The sequence below is a fragment of the Giraffa tippelskirchi genome, chromosome 11 (assembly GCF_054371585.1).
Source record: "Giraffa tippelskirchi isolate mGirTip1 chromosome 11, T2T-mGirTip1v1.2.pri, whole genome shotgun sequence".
NCBI lineage: Eukaryota > Metazoa > Chordata > Mammalia > Artiodactyla > Giraffidae > Giraffa > Giraffa tippelskirchi.
The window spans coordinates 92,553,749-92,575,170 of record NC_137285.1 but is presented as its reverse complement, the minus strand read 5'-3'; the positions used below and the strand labels follow the sequence as shown (position 1 = coordinate 92,575,170).

General features: G+C 38.0%; 1 protein-coding gene across 1 annotated transcript in view; it reads right to left on the bottom strand.

Annotated features, from left to right (window-relative positions):
• Nucleotides 1-21,422, bottom strand: part of GUCY1A2 (guanylate cyclase 1 soluble subunit alpha 2) — a 273,648-nt gene that overhangs the window by 186,804 nt on the left and 65,422 nt on the right. The window contains exon 3 of the mRNA XM_081543221.1: nucleotides 7,995-8,116. Coding sequence (XP_081399347.1) covers nucleotides 7,995-8,116 — 122 coding nt within the window. The remainder of the gene's footprint in view (nucleotides 1-7,994; nucleotides 8,117-21,422) is intronic.

Here is a 21,422-nt window from a genome sequence, read left to right as displayed (position 1 = left end):
ATTAAACAACATGTTTGTAAATAACCAACAGGTTACTGAAGAAATCAAAAGGGAAATCAAAAAATTTCTATGACAAATGACAATGAAAACATAACAAATCAAAACCTACTGGATGCAGCAAAAGCAGTTCTAAGAGGGAAGTTTACAGCAATACAATCCTACCTCAAGAAATAAGAAAAACATCAAATAGAAAACCTAACTTTACACCTAAAACAACTGGAGAAAGAAAGACAAAAGAACCCCAAAATTAGTAGAAGGAAAGAAATCATAGAGGTCAGAGCAGAAATAATGAAAAAAAAATGAAAGAAACAATAGTACCAATTAATAAAACTAAAGGCCGGTTCTTTGAGAAGATAAACAAAATTGACAAACTTTTAGCCACACTCATCAAGAAAAAAAGAGAAAAATCAAATCAATAAAACTAGAAATGAAAAAGGAGCGGTTACAACAGATAACGCAGAAACACAAATGGTTATAAGAGACTATTATGAAAAACTATATGGCAATAAAATGGATAACCTGGAAGAAATGGACAGATTCTTAGAAAAATTCAATCTCCCAAGACTGAACCAGGAAGAAACAGAAATTATGAATAAGCCAATGACAAGCACTGAAATTAAAGCTGTGATCAAAAATGTCCCAAAAAACAAAAGCCCAGGACCAGATGGCTTCACAGGAGAATTTTATCAAACTTTTACAGAAGAGTTGAGTCCCTTGGACTGCAAGGAGATCCAACCAATCCATCCTAAAGGAAATCAGTCCTGAATATTCATTGGAAGGACTGAAGCTAAAGCTGAAACTCTAATACTTTGGCCACCTGATGTGAAGAACTGACTCATTTGAAAAGACCCTGATGCTGAAAAGATTGAAGGCAGGAGGAGACGGGGACAACAGAGGATTAGATAGTTTGGTGGCATCCTCAACTCACTGGACATGAGTAAACTCCTGGTGTTGGAGATGGACAGGGAGGCCTGGCGTGCTGCAGTCCATGGGGTCGCAAAGAGTTGGTTGGACATGACTGAGTGACTGAACTGAATTGAATGCCTATCCTTCTAAAACTTTCAACAAATTGCAAAGTAACACTTTCAAACTCATACTATGAGGCCACCATCACCCTGATATCCAAACCAAAGACAACATAAAAAAATGAAAACTGCCAGCCAATATCTCTGATGAACATAGATGCAAAAATCCTCAACAAAATTTTAGCAAACAGAATTCAGCAACACATCAAAAAGCTCATACACCAGAGTCAAGTTGGGTTTATTCCAGGGATGCAAAGATTCTTCAATATATGCAAATAAATCAATGTGATACACCATATTAACAAACTGAAAGATAAAAACCATATGATAATCTCAATAGATGAAGAAAAAGCCTTTGACATTATTCAGGACCCATTTATGATTAAAACTCTTCAAAAAATAGGCATAGGAGGAACCTGCCTCAACATACTAAAGGCCATATATGATAAGCCTATGGCAAACATTATTCTCTATGGTGAAAACCTGTAAGCATTCCCTCTAAGAACAGGAACAAGACAAAGGTGTACAATTTCACCACTACTATTCAACATAGTCCTGGAAGTCCCAGCTACAGCAATCAGAGACGAAAAAGAAATAAAAGGAATCCAGATCAGAAAAGAAGTAAAGCTCTCACTGTTTGCAGATGACATGATACTGTACAAAGAAAACCCTAAAGATAGTATCAGAAAATTACTAGAGCTAATCAGTGAATTTAACAAAGTTGCAGGATACAAAATCAAGACAGAGAAATCACTTGCATTTCTATATACTAACAATGAAAAATCCAAAAGAGAAATTAAGGAATCAATCCCATTCACCATTGTAACAAAAAGAATTAAATATCTAGGAATAAACTTACCTAAAGACTAAAGAACTGTAGACAGAAAAATATAAGACACTAATGAAAGAAATCATAGATGACATAAACAGATGAAGAGATATTCCATGTTCCTGGGTAGGAAGAATCAATATTGGGAAAATGACTATACTACCAAGTGCAATCTACAGATTCAATGAGATCCCTATCAAATTACCAATGGCATTTTTCATAGAACTAGAACAAAAAATTTCACGATTCATATGGAAACACAAAAGACCCTCAGTAGCCAAAGCAGTCTTGAGAAAGAAGAATGGAGCTCGAGGAATCAACCTTCCTGACTTCAGATTATACTACAAAGCTACAATCATCGAGACAGTATGGTACTAGCACAAAAACAGAAATATAGATCAATGGAACAAGATAGAAAGTCCAGAAATAAACCCATGCACCTATGGGTACCTTATTTTTGACAAAGGAAGCAAGAATATACAATGAAGCAATGACAGCCTCTTCAATAAGTGGTGCTGGAAAAACCAACCAGCTACATGTAAAAGAATGAAATTAGAACACTTCCTAACACCATCCACAAAGATAAACTCAAAATTGTTTAAAGACCTAAATGTAACACCAGAAACTATAAATCTCTTAGAGGAAAACATAGGCAGAACACTCAATGACATAAATCAAAGCAAGATCCTCTATAACCCACCTCCTAGAGTAATGGAAATAAAAGCTAAAGTAAACCAGTGGGACCCGATTAATCTTAGAAGCTTTTGCACAGCAAAGGAAACTAGAAGCAAGGTGAAAGGACAACCTTCAGAATGGAAGAAAAATAATAGCAACTGAAACAACTGACAAAGGATTAATTTCCAAAATATACAAGCAGTTCATACAACTATTGCCAGAAAAACAAACAACCCAATCAAAAAATGGGGAAAAGACCTAAACAGACATTATTAGAGTCAATCAGTGAATTTAGCAGAGTTGCAGGATACAAAACCAATACACAGAAATCACTTGCATTCCTATACACTAACAACAAAAATCATAAAGAGAAATTAAGGAATCAATCCTATTTACCATTGTGCAAAAAGAATAAAATATCTAGGAATAAACCTACCTAAGGAGACAAAAGCTGTACACACAAAACTATAAGACACTGATGAAAGAAATCAAAGATTACATAAACAGACAGAGAGATATTCCATGTTCCTGGATTGGAAAAAGTAATATTATGAAAATGACGATACTACCCAATGCAATCTACAAATTCAATGCAATCCCTATCAAATTACAAATGGCATTTTTCACAGAACTAGAACAAAACATTTCACAATTTGTATGGAAAAACAAAAGACCCTGAATAGCCAAAGCAATCTTGAGAAAGAAGGGTGGAAGTGGAAGAATCATTCTTTGACTTCAGACTACACTACAAAGCTACAGTCATCAAGACAGTATGATACTGGCACAAAAACAGAAATACAGACCAATGAAACAAAATAGAAAACCCACAGATAAACCCACACACCTATGGGAAACTTATCTTTAACAAAAGAAGTAAGAATATACAATGAATAAAAGATTGTCTCTTCAATAAGTGGTGCTGGGAAAACTGGACAGCTATGTGGTAAAAGAATGAAATTAGAACACTTTTTAACACCATACAGAAAAATAAACTCAAAATGGATTAAAGACCTAAATGTAAGACTAAAAACTATAAAACTCTTAGAGGAAAATAAAGGCAGAATACTCTATGATATAAATCACAGCAAGATTCTCTATGATCCATCTCCTATGGTAATGGAAATAAAAACAAAAATAAGTAAGTGGGACTAATTAAACTTAAAAGCTTTGGCAGAGCCATGGAAACTATAAACAAGGTGAAAAGACAATGGGAGAAAGGTAAAAGACAATGAGAATGGTAGAAAATAATAGCAAATGAAACAAATGACAAAGGATTCATCTCCAAAATGCACAAGCAGCTCATGCACCTCAATACCAGACAAACAAACAAACCAATCAAAAAGGGCACAGAAGACCTAAACAGACATTTCTCCAAAGAAAACATACAGATGGCTAATAAACACATCAAAAGATGCTCAACGTTGTTCATTATTAGAGAAATGCAAATCAAAACCATAATGAGATATCACTTCACACCAGTCAGAATGCCCATCATCAAAAAATCTGCAAACAATAAATGCTGGAGAGGGAGTGGAGAAAAGGCAACCCTCCTGAATTGTTAGTGGGAATGTAAATTGGCACAGCCACTATGGAAGACAGCATAGAGATTCCTTGAAAAACTAGGACTAAAACTATCATATGACCCATTAATCCCACTACTGGGCATATATTCTGAGAAAAGCAGAATCAAAAAAGACACATGCACCCCAATGTTCATTGCAGGGCTATTTACAATAGCTAGAACATGGGAGCAACCTAGATGTCCATCAACAGATGAAAGGATATAGAAGCTGTGGTATAAAAATACAACGGACTATTACTCAGCCATAAAAAAGAATGCATTTAAGTCCATTCTAATGAGGTGGATGAACTTAGAACCTATTATACAGAGTGAACTAAGTCAGAAAGAGAAAAACAAACATCATATATTAATGCATATATATGGAATCTAGGTAGATGGTACTGATGAACCTATTTGCAGGGCAGCAGTGGAGACACAGACATAGAAAACTGACTTGTGGACAGGGTGGGGGGAAAGGAGAAGGTGGGAAAAATGGGGGGAGTAGCATGGAAACACACACTACCATATGTAAAATAGATACCCAGTGGGAATTTGCTGTATGACTCAGGAACTCAAACTGGGGTCTCTGACAACCTAGAGAGGTGGCATGGGGTGAGAGGTGGGAGGGAGGTTGAAGAGGGAGAGAACATATGTATACCTATGGCTGATTCATGTTGATGTATGGCAGAAACCAAGACAATAATATAGAGCAATCATCCTTCAATCAAAAATAAATTTGGCAAAAAGTAAATAAAATCAGATCATCTTGGTATGCAAATAATTTACTAAATAAAGCAATACATTTAAGACTTTTAAAAGTGTCCAGTAGGGAGGGCATTGTTCACAACCATCTCTCTTTATATATCCTTTTTACAGAGTTTAAAAGCCTCTTTAGATGAGTTTACTACTTTATCACAGTGAATGCCAGAGCATCAAAATAAGGACTAGTCTGTACTTAATATCCCTAATTTATACATAATGAGACAATATAACAACAACTAGTCAAAGTCAACAAAGGAAAATCAATGGCAAAAATGTTGATGTCAAGAAATAGTTCTTTCCCATTACTGAGGGTATAAACCACTCTGGAATGCTTACATTTCCCGGGAGTCCTGGGGAAGAAGCAATGGACAAATGCATGACAGAGGTATAACTGGTCTTCTGCAACAATCTTTCTCCTTCTCTTCAGGTTTCTCTTTTTACACCTTGCCAGTCACTAATCTCAAACTTTAACCTGAAGAGGCAGTAAATGGTCAAACTAGAGTTTATACCAAGTTGATAGAGATGGTCATTTTGAAAGGACAAAAAAATTGCTACTCTGATCATATTTTCTGACCTATGACTTTAAATGTTTTTTATGACATGTGAAATATAAGTAACATTCACATGAGTGAACAAACACAGTTCTAGTCTCTACCACGTGTGTGTATTAGTCGCTCAGTCTTGTCTGACTCTTTGCAACCCCATGGACTGTAGCCTGCCAGGCTCCTCTGTCCAGGGAATCCTCCAGGCAAGAATACAGGAGTGGGTTGCCATGCCTTTCTCCAGGGGATCTTCCTGACCCAGGGATCAAACCCGGGTCTCCTGCATTAGCAAGCAGATTCTTTACCATCTGAGCCACAAAGTAAGCCCCAGTCTCTGCTGCTGCATACTCTAATATGTTAAGACAGTGAAAGAAATATGTATCCCCCAATTTCAACCCACCAATATTCTAACCAGACTACCCAAAGCTGGTAAATATAAGTCATAGATTTGTAAAACTGTCCTCTGGCATCCACAGAGTACCAGGCAACAACATTTTTCTTTAGTTGAAACTCTTTCTCCATGCTAAACTCTCCAACTGAAAGCAGGTTCCTTTTCTTTATGGTGTTTTTCTTTCCAATGAGTTAATCAATTTTTACCTTTGCATAATGATTGCACAGGAGACTTTAAATGTAATTTTTTTTAAAGGTAAGATCTAAGCAAACCAAGATTAATCCATACTTCAGTGACTTGTTAAAAATAAAGCTTTCATTGAATACGACTAGTAAAGCTGTTATCTTTGTCTTTAGTCTATATTTCAAGATTATGAAAGGCCGTTCCTGCAGAGGGTTGGCATGCCCTTCTCTAGGGGATCTTCCAGGCCAGGGATCGAGCCTGCATCTCTTATGTCTCCTGCACTGGCAGGCGGTTCTTTACCACTAGTGCCACCTACGAAGCTCCAATAGTGTCACCTGGTGGTTATAGCATCAAATTATCTAACCTAAAGTTTCTTGTAGGAATTGTGTACCCTTATGTGCAAGTTGTAGTTAGAAGGAGTCTTTAGTAATTCTTACATATTCTTCATCTTGTACACCTTTTACTTCCTCTAACAGCAATTCTCAAAGTGGGGAGCATAAGGGAAGGAAAGGAGATGTGAGGTACAGGCAATCATTTAGAACTGGCAAGCAAAGAGCATTTTTAGTAAACATATATAGTAAACATCTCTTGGCCAAGATTATGATGCATTCCTCTTAGTGGGACACCATCTCACTCCAGTCATTCAAAAATCACAATGCATCAGAAGTAATAGATATTGCTTATGAGAGAGTCCTGGGAAATACAAAATCATAAAACTATAAACAGTTCTTGGGTGATACCCAACCTCATCCCACTCTCAACTCTTATCTTCTCCAATAATAATGTTTGTCTGGGTAGTATTTCACCCATGCAGTTGCACTAAGATTGATATAAGTAAATCTTTGGCCTTCCTTTTCACTGCCCAATACTGTCTTGGACAAGCCACTTAGAACTATATGCTCCCCTCACAAAAGTTTCATATTCTTATTATAATATTTTGTGTTTATGAAAGTTACCTAGGGAGAAAATGTAGTCAATGTGTGGCTCTAATCCCAGTTTGAGTGTTAAAGCTAGGTGTGCCTCTGGAAGTCATGGATGTTTAGAAAACTCTGGCAAACTCATGGGCTGAGGTCACTTGGAACCTGTTTGTAGGAGGGACTCAGATGTCTCCAGGGAAAGCACTTACCCTAAAGGGAAAGAAACAGAAGCAAGTTTTCCCTAGTCTCCAAAATCTGATTCTGAAAGGGAGGTGATTCTGAGTTTTGTACGGAGTCAGTCACTAAGATTTGCTGTTCCCTACTACTACTCCCCATGACTCCAAGGATTTCTGCCTGAGTCATAAGGCAAAAGAAAACATTAAAAAAGCATTGAAAGAGGTATATTTCCCCAAAAAACTCTGTAAGATATTAGAGCAAAAGGTATTCCTGCTATGTTATCTACTTTGCATATAATAAAATGTAGCTCTCACACACCAAGAACTTCAGATCACAAGATAGTACATCTCACTTATGGTACCTTATGGCCGCATGAATCAGTGCAGTATAACAGTAAAAACAGCCCTCTGTCATAAATATTAGTATTTTCAAGATAGACACTCCTCAACAAGTAGGACACAGAGACTTTCATGGATGACGTGCTTCACTGCCTTTGAGTTGCAGAGCCTACTATGAGTACATGTGAACCACCATCCAGCACCAACCAGGCTTTTCAGAAATAATGAAACAAATAATAATAATAAAGCAAAGGCTTTGAGAAAAGAGGAAGAGCTCCAGTTTCAACTGAGAGTTAGATCCAGAGAAATATGGATTACAGGAGGCTAATAATACTAACATATGAATATCTAGAAAAGTTTACCTGGAATGTGTTTTTAATATAATGTTTTCCAATCTCCAAGTAAATGGCATGCTGGTAATTTTCATTTAAACATCATCAGAAGTATTGAAATTAAATCACTTAAAGACAAGGTCCTGGTCTCAGTTCACCACAGTCTTCAAATCTCTCTTTAGTGAAACTGAAAGACTCCTTTCCTTTCCTCTCCTCCCCTCACTCATTCTCTCTCAATCTTATAAATACATGGTTACTATACCGAGTACATTAGCAGTACACTGAAGAATTCCTGAGACCTCTTCAATGTCCTCTTTGTTGGAATGGTCTGCATAGGAGCATCTGTTAGAGATATTGTAGAAATTCTTTTCTGTATCCCTATAACTAAGAAGAAAACAAAATTAGCATATAGAGAAATTTTTAAAAGCCTCTGCAAATGCATTCCTATACATACACACAAGCATACGCAGTTTATACTCTTGGCTTGATGACATTTGAAAATCACTGAAGCTTTAAAACAATTTCTGGCATAACCCACCATTTATATCAGCATAAGGAATGTGGACCTGGAACTGGAAGCAATTATTAATAAGAAAACAATGTGTAAAAAAATGGTGAGAACCAGAAAATATATCAGCTTGTAAAGCTAATGTTTCTTTAATTGAGTCCTCCATAGCCTGGCAATTGGTTTTTATAATGAATTTTCCTGGAAAAAGAATAATTAACAGTGATAATTTGCATTGGCACTAACTGTGTTGAAAGTAAACACATCTTAACTTCTATCACAGTCAAGAAGATAGAAGTATGGTGCATGGATAACAAGCAAATAAAATGTTTGGTCTCTGAAAGAATTTGAATCACAGTCCTCCCTTTATCTGTGAGACTTTGGGCAACTAATCTAATCTCTGTTAGTCTAACTTTCCTCCTTATAAAATGGAGGTAACTCCTAGATTTCTTATGAGAACTGAAAGACAAAATGCTTGTCTTGACTGAAACTTTTCCAGTTTCCTTTGAATTAAAGCTAAGGCACCAAAGCTGCAGACAACAGTGGTCAGGGTCAAATGCCCTAATGTTCCAAAAGAGTAGCCAAGAAGACTAGACATCACTTTCAGAGATTAAGAAGCGACTAAATGTCACTATCACCTCACCACCAGCATACAAAAGCAAAGGAATAGGAAAAATTTGAAAGAAAATAATCAGAAGAATGAGTTAAAATAATTAGAAGAGAGTATAGCTTTTCTCCCCATCGCACCCTCATACAAGCACAAGTAAAAGAGAGAAGGAGGATGTTCCCTGCAGAAACCCAGCTGGTGAAAGAGGGGTCCACTCTGATAGAGACTGAGGGTTAAGTATCTCATTCCTCATTAAATATCTGCTGAGGTGGTGGAATTTCTGACCATCCTGATATATATGAACAGAAGAAGATTCCAGAGAGACTTATCCAGGGAAAATACAGCCAAACTGGGATTGGTCTACAGTCCTATCATTTGATAAGGTATAAAAATATGAGTTTCTCATGGGTTAGGGAAATACCACTAAAGAGAGGTGAGTTGGGGGTGTCCCATCCTATTGCTTTCCCAATCTAGAAGCTGCAGCCAGGGGCAGAGATACCACTAGCAAGACTGTGGAATGAAATCCACAGGGCCAAGAGCCAGGGAATATGAAGCAGTAAAGGCAGAGCCTGTATACATCTCGCTGAGGGCATCACAACCAGGAGACGATTATTACAACCACCAGTGAAACAAGCAAAGGTTTCACTATTTTCCATTTCACTCGTGCCTTTTCAGGTGGCTCAGTGGTAAAGAATGCAGGAGACACATGTTTGATCCCTGGATAGGGAAGATCCCCTAGAGGGGATCTGGCAACCCACTCCAGTATTCTTGCCTGGAAAAGTCCCATGGACAAAGGAGCCTGGCAGGCTATAGTCCACAGAATCACAATGAGTCAGACTCGACTGAGTGACTACAATATAACACATCAGAAGAGAAAAGGAATCAGAAAGGATTGGCCTAAATCAGAGGAGTCAATAATACATGACATCACCTCTACATTGGATTCCAAGTTTCTCAGGCCAAGGCCTGACCCAGGCAAAGAGGGACAGAGAATTAGATAGGATATGAGACTGAAGATTTGACTCGGTCTGGAGTGGACTTTATACTCCCTGAAATTACTTGGAAGACAGAGCAATCTTCTCCCAATCTAGTATTAAAGAGGGCTTATTCTAGCATGCTTGAAATGATTGGAGAGAAAAAGACAAAAGGGCTTAATGTTTGTACACCTCACTAAGATTAGACTCCAACAAACCAGTTAAGCAAAATGCTTACTACAGTTTCTAGAGTGCAGGAATTACTCACTAAAAGGTGGGATGGGGAGCATAGTCCTTAAATACAGACAAATACAGGTTGATTTTTAAATCAAACTCCATTTTAATCAGAGTGACTTTAAACAAAGTATTTATTCTCACAGTCTCAATTTCCTCATCTGTAAAAAAAAAAAAATGAACTTAATACAATGATCCTACAAATTAGATTATTAGTATTAAATAAAATACAAAATACAAAGTACCCCATTTGTGTGTGCTTAGTCACGTCCAACTCTTTGTGATCCTATGGACTGTAGCCTGCCAGGTTCCTCTGTCCATGGGATTCTCCAGGCAAGAATACTGGAGTGGGTTGCCATTTCCTCCTCCAGGGGATCTTCCCAACCCAGGGATCTTCCCAACCCAGGGATTGAACCTGCGCCTCCTGCATTGGCAGGTGGATTTGTTACCACTGAGCCACCTGGGAAGCCAATAAAGCACTCTGTATATTACTCCAAAAACAGAGAGCAATCAATAAACATTATAATTTATTTAACTTATTGTTTTTGTTCAGTAAGATACATTGTCTACATAAATACATCAAAAAGAAGGGTCACAAAGAGTCAGACATGATGGAGTGACTAACACTTTCACTTTCACACATACTTTATCAGAAACTAGAGGAGTAGAAACCAGAAAATTATTAACAGATTGGAACCTCTCTCTGAGAGACGATGATGATGGAGGAGATCAAGAGGTGAAGATTTATTACACTGCATGAATAAATTATTTAAGTACTTATTCTCCCAACTTGAATCTGTGAATAAATAAATGAACAAATGAATGAATAAGTTAAGACATAGAAGAAATGTTTAAAGATAAAGTCACTGAAGTACTGAGAGGTTATTTTACTTCCTAACAAGAGGCTCCATCAGCTACTCCCTCCCAATCCTCCATCCGTCTGACCCTTTAAACAGCTGCTCACTGTATTCAGGTCTAGGTCTCACAGACTAAAAAAAGCCTTAGAGAGTTCCTATGAGCTACTGATATTTTAAAAATTCGTTAAGGAGTAAGATTATACAATCCTGGAGCTCTGATAAACAGCACAGATCCAAAGGCAGAATACCAAAACAGAGAAAAAGAAGGCTAAGAAGTTAGCAGTTGGAGACTGAACTAAAAATTAAAAAGAAGATGGCTAGCTCCTACTCTCTGTTATCCACTTTGATTCCTTATCCCAACCCAAGGCACCTAAAAACTGAATTACTTCAGCTGCCTAGACTAGCTTTAGGCAAAGCACAATTTCAGAAATTAGGGAGGGAGACTGGTTCAAGACGATAGAATAGAAGGATGTGTACTAATCTTCTCCTGCAAGAGCACCAAAGTGGCTGTTTAACAACCACTGACAGGAGGATGCTGGAACCCACAAAAAAAAGATATTACATTTCCAAAAACAAAGAAGAAGCCACAACCAGATGGTAGGAGAAATGCAAACACAATAAAATCAAACCCTGTATTTGCCAAGAGGGCGACCAACAATCTCAAGAACAATAAGACCAAGGAAGGTCTCCTATTGTTGTGAAGGTTCTGTGCCTCATATCAAGCTTCCAAGCCTGGGGATTGGCAAACAGACTGGGAATCCTCAGGGAAACTGACTTTGAAGACTAGAGGGATTTGATTACAGGACTTCCACAGGACTGGGGGAAATAGAGACTCCATGCTTGGAGGGCACAAACAAAACCTTGTGTGCACTAGGACCCAGGGGAAAGGAACAGTGACACAGCAGGAGACTGAGCCAGCTCAGCCTGTGAGTGTTCCAGGGCCTAATGCCACAATCACAGAAAGCCAACCAGAATGAAAAGAAATAGAATTATGTCACAGATGAAGGAAAAAGATAAATCCCCAGAAAAACAACTAAATGAAGTGGAGATAGGCAACTTTCCAGAAAAAGTATTCAGATTAATGATAGTGTAGATGACCTAGAATCTCTGAAAAAGAGTGGAGAAGATACAAGAAATGTTTACCAAACATTTCTAAAGAACAAAGAAACAGAGATAAACAATACACTAGAAGGAATCAATAGCAGAATAACTGAAGCAGAAGAATGGGTAAGGGACCTGGAGGACAGAATGGTGGAAATCACTGCTTCATAACAGAATATAGAAAAAAGAATGAAGAGAAATGAAGACAGCCTAAGAGAACTCTGGGACATTAAACACATCAACATTCACATTATAAGGGTCCCAGAAGGACAAGATAGAGAGAAAGAACCTGAGAAAATAATTGAAGAGATAATAGCTGAAAACTTCCCCAACATAAGAAAAGAAATAGTTAACCAATTCAAGGAAGGACAGAGAGTTCCAGGCAGGATAAACTCAAGAAACACAGCAAAACACATAGTAATCAAAGTGACAAAAATTAAATAAAGACAAAGATAGAATATTAAAAGCAGCAAGAGAAAAAGACAAATAACACACAAGGGAAATCCGAGGAGGTTGTCTCAAGCTAATTTCTCAGGGGAAAGTCTACAAGCCAGAAGGGAATGGCATGATATATTCCAAGTGATGAAAGGGAAGAAACTACAACCAAGACTACTCTACCAAGCAAGACTCTCAATAAGATTTGATTGAGAAATAAAAGCTTTGCAGACACGCAAAAGTTAAGAGAATTCAGCACCACTAAAACAGTTTTACAGTAAATGCTAAAGGAACTTCTCTAGACACTAAACACAAAAGAAGGAAAAGTCCTAGAAAAAATAAACCTAAAACAATTAACAAAATTGTAATAGGATCATACATATCAATAATTTCCTTAAATATAAATGGATTAAATGCACCAACCAAAAGACATAGATTGGATGGATGGATATAAAAACAAGACCAATATATATGCTGTCTACAAGAGACGCACTTCAGACCTATGGACACATATAGACTAAAAATAACAGCATGGGAGAAGGTATTTCATGTAAATGGAATTCATAAGAAGGCTGAAGTAGCAATACTCACATCAGACAAAATAGACTTTAAAACAAAAACTGTTATAAGAGACAAAGAAGGACACTACATAATGATCAAGGGTTCAATTCAAGAAGATGATATAACAATTATAAATATATATGCACCCAACCTAGACAGCATATTAAAAAGCAGAGACATTACTTTGCCAACAAAGGTCCATTTAGTCAAGGCCATGGTTTTTCCAGTGGTCATGTATGGATGTGAGAGTTGGACTATAAAGAAAGCTGAATGCCGAAGAATTGATGCTTTTGAACTGTGGTGTTGGAGAAGACTCCTGAGAGTCCCTTGGACTGCAAGGAGATCCAACCAATCCATTCTAAAGGAGATCAGTCCTGGGTGTTCATTGGAAAGAGTGATGTTGCAGCTGAAACTCCAATACTTTGGGCACCTGATGCGAAGAGCTGACTCATTGGAAAAGACCCTGATGCTGGGAAAGATTGAGGGCAGTAGGAGAAGGGGACGACAGAGGATGAGATGGCTGGATGGTATCATCAACTTGATGGACATGTGTTTGGGTGGACTCTGGGAGTTGGTGATGGACAGGGAGGCCTGGTGTGCTGTGGTTCGTTGGGTTGCAAAGAGTCGGACATGACTGAGTGACTGAACTGAGCTGAACTGATGCACCCAACATAGGAGCATCTCAATATGTAAGGCAAATACAAACAAACATAAAGGTAGAAATCAACAGTAACACAGTACCAGTGAAAGACTTTAATATGCCACATTCATGAATGGACAGATCATCCAGGCAGAAAATCAATAAGGAAATACAGGCCTTAAGTGACACTTTAGACAAGTTGGACTTAATTGATATGTATAGAACATTCCATCCAAAAGCAGCAGACTACACATTCCTCTCAAGTACACATGGAACATTCTCCAGGGCTGACCACATGCTGGGCCACAAGGCTAGCCTATGCAATTTTAAGAAAATTGAAATCATATTAAGCATTGTTTCTGATCACAATACTATGAGATTAGAAATAAACTAAAGAAAAAAAAAACTCTAAGATTAAACGCAAACATGTGCTGGCTAAATGATATGCTACTAAACAACCATTGGATCACTGAAGAAATCAAATAAGAATTTAAAAATACCTAGAGAAAAAAGAAAATGAAAGCACAACGGTCCAAAACTTACAGGATGCAGCTAAAGTAGTACTAAGAGGGAAGTTTACAGCAATACAATCTTATGGCAAGAAACAACAAAAATCTGAAATAAACAACCTAACCTTAAATCTGAAACAATTAGAGAAAGAAGAACAAAAATAGAATTTAAAGTCAGCACAAGGAAGGAAATCATAAAGATCAGAGAAAATAAATGAAATAGAGACAAAGAAAACAATTACAAAATCAATGAAACTAAAAGCTGGTTCTTTGAAAGGATAAACAAAATTGCTAAACCTTTAGTTAGACTCATCAAGGAAAAAAGGCAGAGGACACAAATCAGTAAAATTAGAAAGAAAAAAGGAGAGGTTACAATTGACTCCATAGCAATACAAAAGATTATAAGACACTACTATAAACAACTGTATGCCAATAAAAGGACGACATGGAAGAAAGAGACAATTCTTAGAAAGGTATAGTTTCCCTAGACTGAACAGGAAGAAATAGAAAATATGAACAGACCAATCACAAGCACTGAAATTGAAACTGTGAATAAAAACCTCCCCCCAAACAAAATTCCAGGACCTGACGGCTTCACAGGCAAATTTTATCAAGCATTTAGATAAGAGTGAACACTGACTCTTCTGAAATCATTCCAAAAAACCTGCAGAGGAAGGAAAGCTTGCCAACTTGTTTTATGAGGCCACCATCACCCTGATACCAAAACCAAACAAAGATACCACAAAAAATTTACAGGCCAATATCACTGATGAACATAGATGCAAAAATCCTCAACAAAATACTAGCAATTCATATTCAACAGTACATTTAAAAGATCATATATCATGATCAAGTGGAATTCAATCCGGGGATGCAAAAATTTTTCAACATTCACAAGTTAATTCATGTAACACATCCATTAACAAACTGAAGAATAAAAACCATATGATCATCTCAATAGATGCATAAAAAGCTTTTGACAAAATTCAGCACCCATTTATGATAACTCTCCAGAAACTGGGTTGAGGGCATAAACCTCAACATAATATAGGCTATTATATTACACCCACCTACAGCTAGCATCATACTCAATGGTAAAAAGCTGAAAGAAATCCCTCTAAGATCAGGAACAAGTTAAGGATGTCCAATCTCACCCCTTTTATTCAACATAGTTTTGCAAGTCCTAGCTACAGCAATGAGAGAAGAAAAAGAAGTAAAGGGAATACAAATTGGAAAAGAAGAAGTTAAACTGTCACTGTTTGCAGATGACATTTTAGTATACATAGAAGACCCTAAAGATGCTACCAGAAAACTACTAGAACTCATCAATGAGTTTGGTAAAGCTGTAGGTTACAAAATTAACACACAGAAATCAGTTGCATTTCTATAGACTAACAACAAAAGATCAGAAAGAGACATTAAAGAAGCAATTCCATTTACCACTACATCAAAAAGAATAAAATATCTAGGATCTGATGCTGGGAAAGATTGAGGGCAGGAGGAAAAGGGGACGAGAGAGGATGAGATGGCTGGATAGCATCACTGACTTGATGCACATGGGTTTGGGTAAACTCTGGGAGTTGGTGATGGACAGGGAGGCCTGGCGTGCTGCGGTTCATGCGGTTGCAAAGAGTCAGACACGACTGAGCGACTGAACTGAACTGAACTGAAACCCACCTAATCAGACAAAAGACTTGTACTCCAAAAACTATAAGATGCTGATGAAAGAAACTGAAGAAGTCATAAACAGATGGAAAGATATACCATGTTTTTGGATTGGAATAATCAATATTATCAAAATGCTATACTACTCAAGGCAATCTACAGATTCAGTGCAATCCCAATAAAATTACCAATAGCATCCAGTATTCATGCTTGGAGAATTTCATGGACAGAGGTGGCTGATGGGCTACAGTCCATGGGATCGCAAAGAGTCAGACACAACTTAGCAACTAACACTTTCACTTTCAGAACAAAAAAATCTCAAAATTTGTATGGGGACACAAAAGACCCAGAATATTCAAAGCAGTCCTGAAAAAGAAAAACAGAGCTGGAGGAATCAGGTTCCCTGACTTCAGACTATACTGCAAACCTACAGATATCAAAGCAGTATGGCTCTAGCACAAAAATAGATACACAAATCAATGGGACAGGATAGAAAGCCCAGAAATAAGCCCATGCACCTATGGTCAATCATACTATGACAAAAGAGGCAAGATTACACAATGTTGGAAGGATAGTCTCTTCAACAAATGGTGCTGGGAAAACTGGACAAGCATATATAAAAAAATGAAATTAGATCATTCCTTAACCCCATACACAAAAATAAGCCCAAAATGGATTAAAGACCTAAATGTGAGACCAGACACTATAAAACTCCTAAAATCACAACTATATCTTTTTTGATCCACCTCTCAGAATAATGGAAATAAAAGCAAAAATAAACAAAGAAGACCTATTTAAACTCAAAAGCTTTTGCACAGTAAAGGAAACAATAAACAAACTAAAAAGACAACCCACGGATTGGGAAAAAATCTTTGCAAATGATTTGACCAATAAGGGATAGGCCTCCAAAATTTACAAACAGCTTATGATGCTTAATAGCATCAAAGCAAATAACCCATTCAAAAAATCGGCAGAAGACCTGAATAGTCATTTCTCCAGAGGACATACAGATGGCCAATAGGCACATGAAAAGACATTCAACATCATTTGTTATGAGGGCTTCCCTGTTGACTGAGATAGTAAAGAATCTGCCTGCAATGTGGGAGACCTGGGTTTGATTCCTGGGTTGGGAAGATCCCCAACCAATAGAACTGAATGGCCACCCACTCCAGTATACTTGCCTGGAGAATTCCATGGACAGGGGACCCTGGCAGACTACAGTCCACAGGTTCACAAAGAGTCAGATATGACTGAGTGGCTTTCACACTAGTTATTAGAGAAATGCAAATCAAAACTACAATGAGATACCACCTCACACCAGTTAGAATGGCTATCATTAAAAAACTCACAAACAACAAATGCTGGACAGGGTGTGCAGAGAAGGAAATCCTCCTACACTGTTGATGGAAATGTAAATTGGTACAGTCTCTATGGAGGACAGCATGGAGGTTCCTGAAAAAACTAAAAGTAGCACTAACATATGACCCTGCAATCCCACTCCTGGGCATATATCTGGAGAAAAACACGATCCAAAAGGATACATGCACCCCAATGTTCATTACACCATTGTTGACAATATCCAAGACATGGAGGAAACCTAAATGTTCACTAAGAGAGTAGTGGATAAAGAAGAAATGGTATATACATTTAATGGAATATTACTCAGTCATTAAAAAGAATGAAATAACTCCATTTGCAGCAACATGGGTGGACCTACAGTGTCATACTGAGTGAAGTACATCAGACAGAGGAGAAATATCACATGACATCCCTTATATGTTGAATCTAAAAAGAAATGATACAAAATGAACTTACTTACAAAACAGAAAGAGACTCACCCACTTGGAAAACACACTTATGGTTGCCAGAGTGAAGGGATAGTTTGGGAAGGTCATGTACAGACTGCTATATTTGAAATGGGTAACCAACAAAGACCTAATGTATAGCACATGGAGCTCTGTTCAATGTTATGTGCCAGCCTGGATGGGAGTGGCATTTGGTGGAGAATGTATACATGTCTGTGTATGACTGAGTCCCTTCACTATTCACCTGAAAGTACCACAACACTGTTAATCAGCTATACCCCAATACAAAATAAAATGTTTAAAATTTGGGAGAAAAAGATTAGGAAAAGCACCTTCACCTCCCCCAGAAACATGTAAAATATACTTGCCAGCATTTACTCTCAATTACCTAATATCCTTTAAACTGGAAGAAACACATTCTTTTTCATGGAGTTACAACTATGTTTCATAAAAAGGAACAACACATATAAGTAAATACATGTTAAATTTAAGTGTTAGTGATCATAGATGCTCTCCATTTTCATACGGCTAAAGGAACTTGAAATCAGAAAGATGGACTCTAAAAGGCAAAGAGACAGTTCTTCTCATCAAGAAGCTTGCACAAGCCTCTGAGATAATTTTATCCACCAAAGGTTAAGACAGAAGAACCAAGAACTACAATCCTGCAGCCTCCAGAACAAAAACCACAATAAAAAAAAAAAGTTAAACAAAATCAAAAGGCAAAAGATTATGTCCCAGATGAAGGAATAAGGTAAAACACCATAAAAATAACTAAATGAAGAGGAGATAGGCAACCTTCCAGAAAAAGAATTCACAATAATGACAGTGAAGATGATCCAGCATCTCTGAAAAAGAATGGAGGGAAAGATTGAGAAAATGCAAGAAATGCTTAATAAGCATTTAGAAGAATTTTAAACAAACAGGGATGGACAATACACAAACTGAAAAAAAAAAAAAACTAGAAGGAATCAATAGCAGAATTAATGACGCAGAAGAATGGATAAGTGACCTAGAAGACAGAATGGTGTAAATCTCTGCCGCAATACAGAATAAAGAAAAAAAGAATGGAGAGAACCCAGAGATCTTTGAGACAACATTAAACACACCAAATTTCACATTATAAGGGTCCAAGACGGAGAAGAGAAAGAGAAAACACCTGAGACAATATTTCAAGAAATATAGCGAAAATATCCATAACACAGGGAAAAAACAGTCAACAAAGTCCAGGAAGCTCACTGAGTCCTAGGCAAGATAAAAACAAGCAGGAACAGGCCAAGAAACTTAGTAATCAAATTGACAAAAATTAAAGATAAAATAGTAAAGAGTAAAAATAGATAAAATATTAAGAAAAACAATAGATAACATACAAGGAAATGCCCGTAAGGTTATCAGCTGATTTCTCAGCAGAAACTCAGCAAGGCAGAAAGGAATGGCACAATATATTTAAAGTGATGAAAGGAAAGAACATAGAACCAAAAATAATCTACCCAGTGAGGCTGTCATTCAGATTTGAGGAGAAAGCAAAAACTTTAAAGACAAAGTTAAGAGAATTCAGCATCACCAAATCAGCTTTACAACAAATCTTAAAGGAACTCCTCTAGTCAGAGGACCCACCTCAGACTTAGGGACACATACAGACTGAAAGTGGAGGGATGGAAAAGGATATTCCATGCAACTGAAAATCAAAAGAAAACTAGGGTGCTGCTGCTGCTGCTAAGTCGCTTCAGTCGTGTCCGACTCTGTGTGACCCCATAGACGGCAGCCCTCCAGGCTCCCCTGTCCCTGGGATTCTTCAGGCAAGAACACTGGAGTGGGTTGCCATTTCCTTCTCCAATGCATGAAAGTGAAAAGTGAAAGCAAGGACGCTCAGTCATGTCCAACTCTTAGCGACCCCATGGACTGAAGCCTACCAGGCTTCTCCATCCATGGGATTTTCCAGGCAAGAGTACTGGAGTGGGTTGCCATTGCCTTCTCTGTCTCACATTAGACAAAATAGACTTTAAAATAAGAATATAACAAGAGGCAAGGAAGGACACTATATGATGATCAAAAGATTAGTCCAGGAAGAAGACATAACAATTGCAAATACTTATGCACCCATCAGAGTAGCAGCTCAGTCTCAATATGTAAAACAAACACTAATAACCACAAAGAGAGAAATCAACAGTGACCTAATAACTGTGAGGAACTTTAACCCCCCATCTTTGTCAACAGATCTCCCAGACAGAAAATTAATAAGGAAACATAGCCTTAAATAACACATTAGACCAAATGGCTTAAGTGGTATTTATAGAGCATTCCATCCAAAAGCAGCACAATGCACATTCTTCTTAAGTGCACACAGAATATTCTCCAAGATCGACCTCAAGGCCAGCCTATGTAAATTTAAGAAAATTGGGATCATATCAAGCATCTTATCTGATCACAATAGTATGACATTAGAAATAAACTATAAAACCACAAATGAATGGAGGCTAAAATATATTACTAAATAACCAATATATCACTGAAGAACTCAAACAGGAAATCGAAAAATTACTATAGACAAATAAAAATGAAAGTACAATAATCTGAAACCTATGGGATGCAGCAAAACCACTTTTAAGAGGGAAGTTTACAGCAATAAAACTTCACCTCAAGAAACAAGGAAAATCTCAAATAAACAATCTAACCTTACCCCAAAAACAACTGGAGAAAGAACAAATAAAATCTAAAATTAGTAGAAGGAAAGAAAACATAAAGATCAGAATAGAAACAACTGAAATAGAGACAAAGGAAACAATAGCAAAGATCAGTGAAACTAAAAGCTGGTTCTTTGAAAACATAAACAAAACTGATAAACCTTTAGCCTGACTTATCAAGAAAAAAAGGGAAAGGAATTCAAATCACTAAAATTAAAAACGAAAAAAAAACATTACAACCGACACCACAGAAATACAAAGGATCATGAGAGACTACTTACTACAAGCAACTGTATGCCAATAAAATGGACAACCTGGAAGAAACTGACAAATTCTTAGAAAGGTATCTCCCAAGACTGAATTAGGAAGAAATAGAAACTATAAACAGACCCATCACAAATACTGAAATTGAAACTGAGATTTAAAAACTCCTGGAGGTAAAACCAAGATGGCAGAGAGAGAAGACAGGGAGTTCCTGTCTCCTCACATCTAGGATGCTCACCAAACTCTGGTGGGGGACCTCAAACAACCAGGCAGATGGGAGGAACCCCTGAGCAACCAGATAGGATGTAGGGGGGAGCAAGGGCAGGGGAAGAAGTGGAGGCTCCACAGGCCTGGCACAGCGGAGGGGTGGCTGAAGGAGTGGGGGGCAGTGGTTCAAGCATCAGAAGAGGCATGCTGGCTTCCAGATCAGTGGGGAGGAGGAGGGACCCTCAGGGTAGAACTGGGGAGAACACTCTTGGTGTTCCCCCACCCACTCATCCCTGGGTAGTCTTCTGGGCCCCGAGCCTGGTCCTCCAACCTCTGGGGCATTCTTTGCCCCAGTAAGTCCTCTGGGCATGAGAGTGAGCAGGGAAGGAGAAAGAGCCAAACCAGCTGGGGGAGGGTCCCCCGGGATACCCTTAGGAGGCTCCCTGGGACCTCTGTGGGACCACTCAGTCCCATGGAGCCTCCTAAGGCTTCAGGCTGGGATCCTGCCCTGCAGGGGCCCCCCAGCCTTCCAGGGCCCCTCCACACTTGAGGGCCTCGTCCACACTCCTGGGCCCTCTCTGCCACGCAGGTTCCGCTCGATCACCTGGGCCCCCCTCCATCCTTCAGGGCCCCCTCCACCCATGT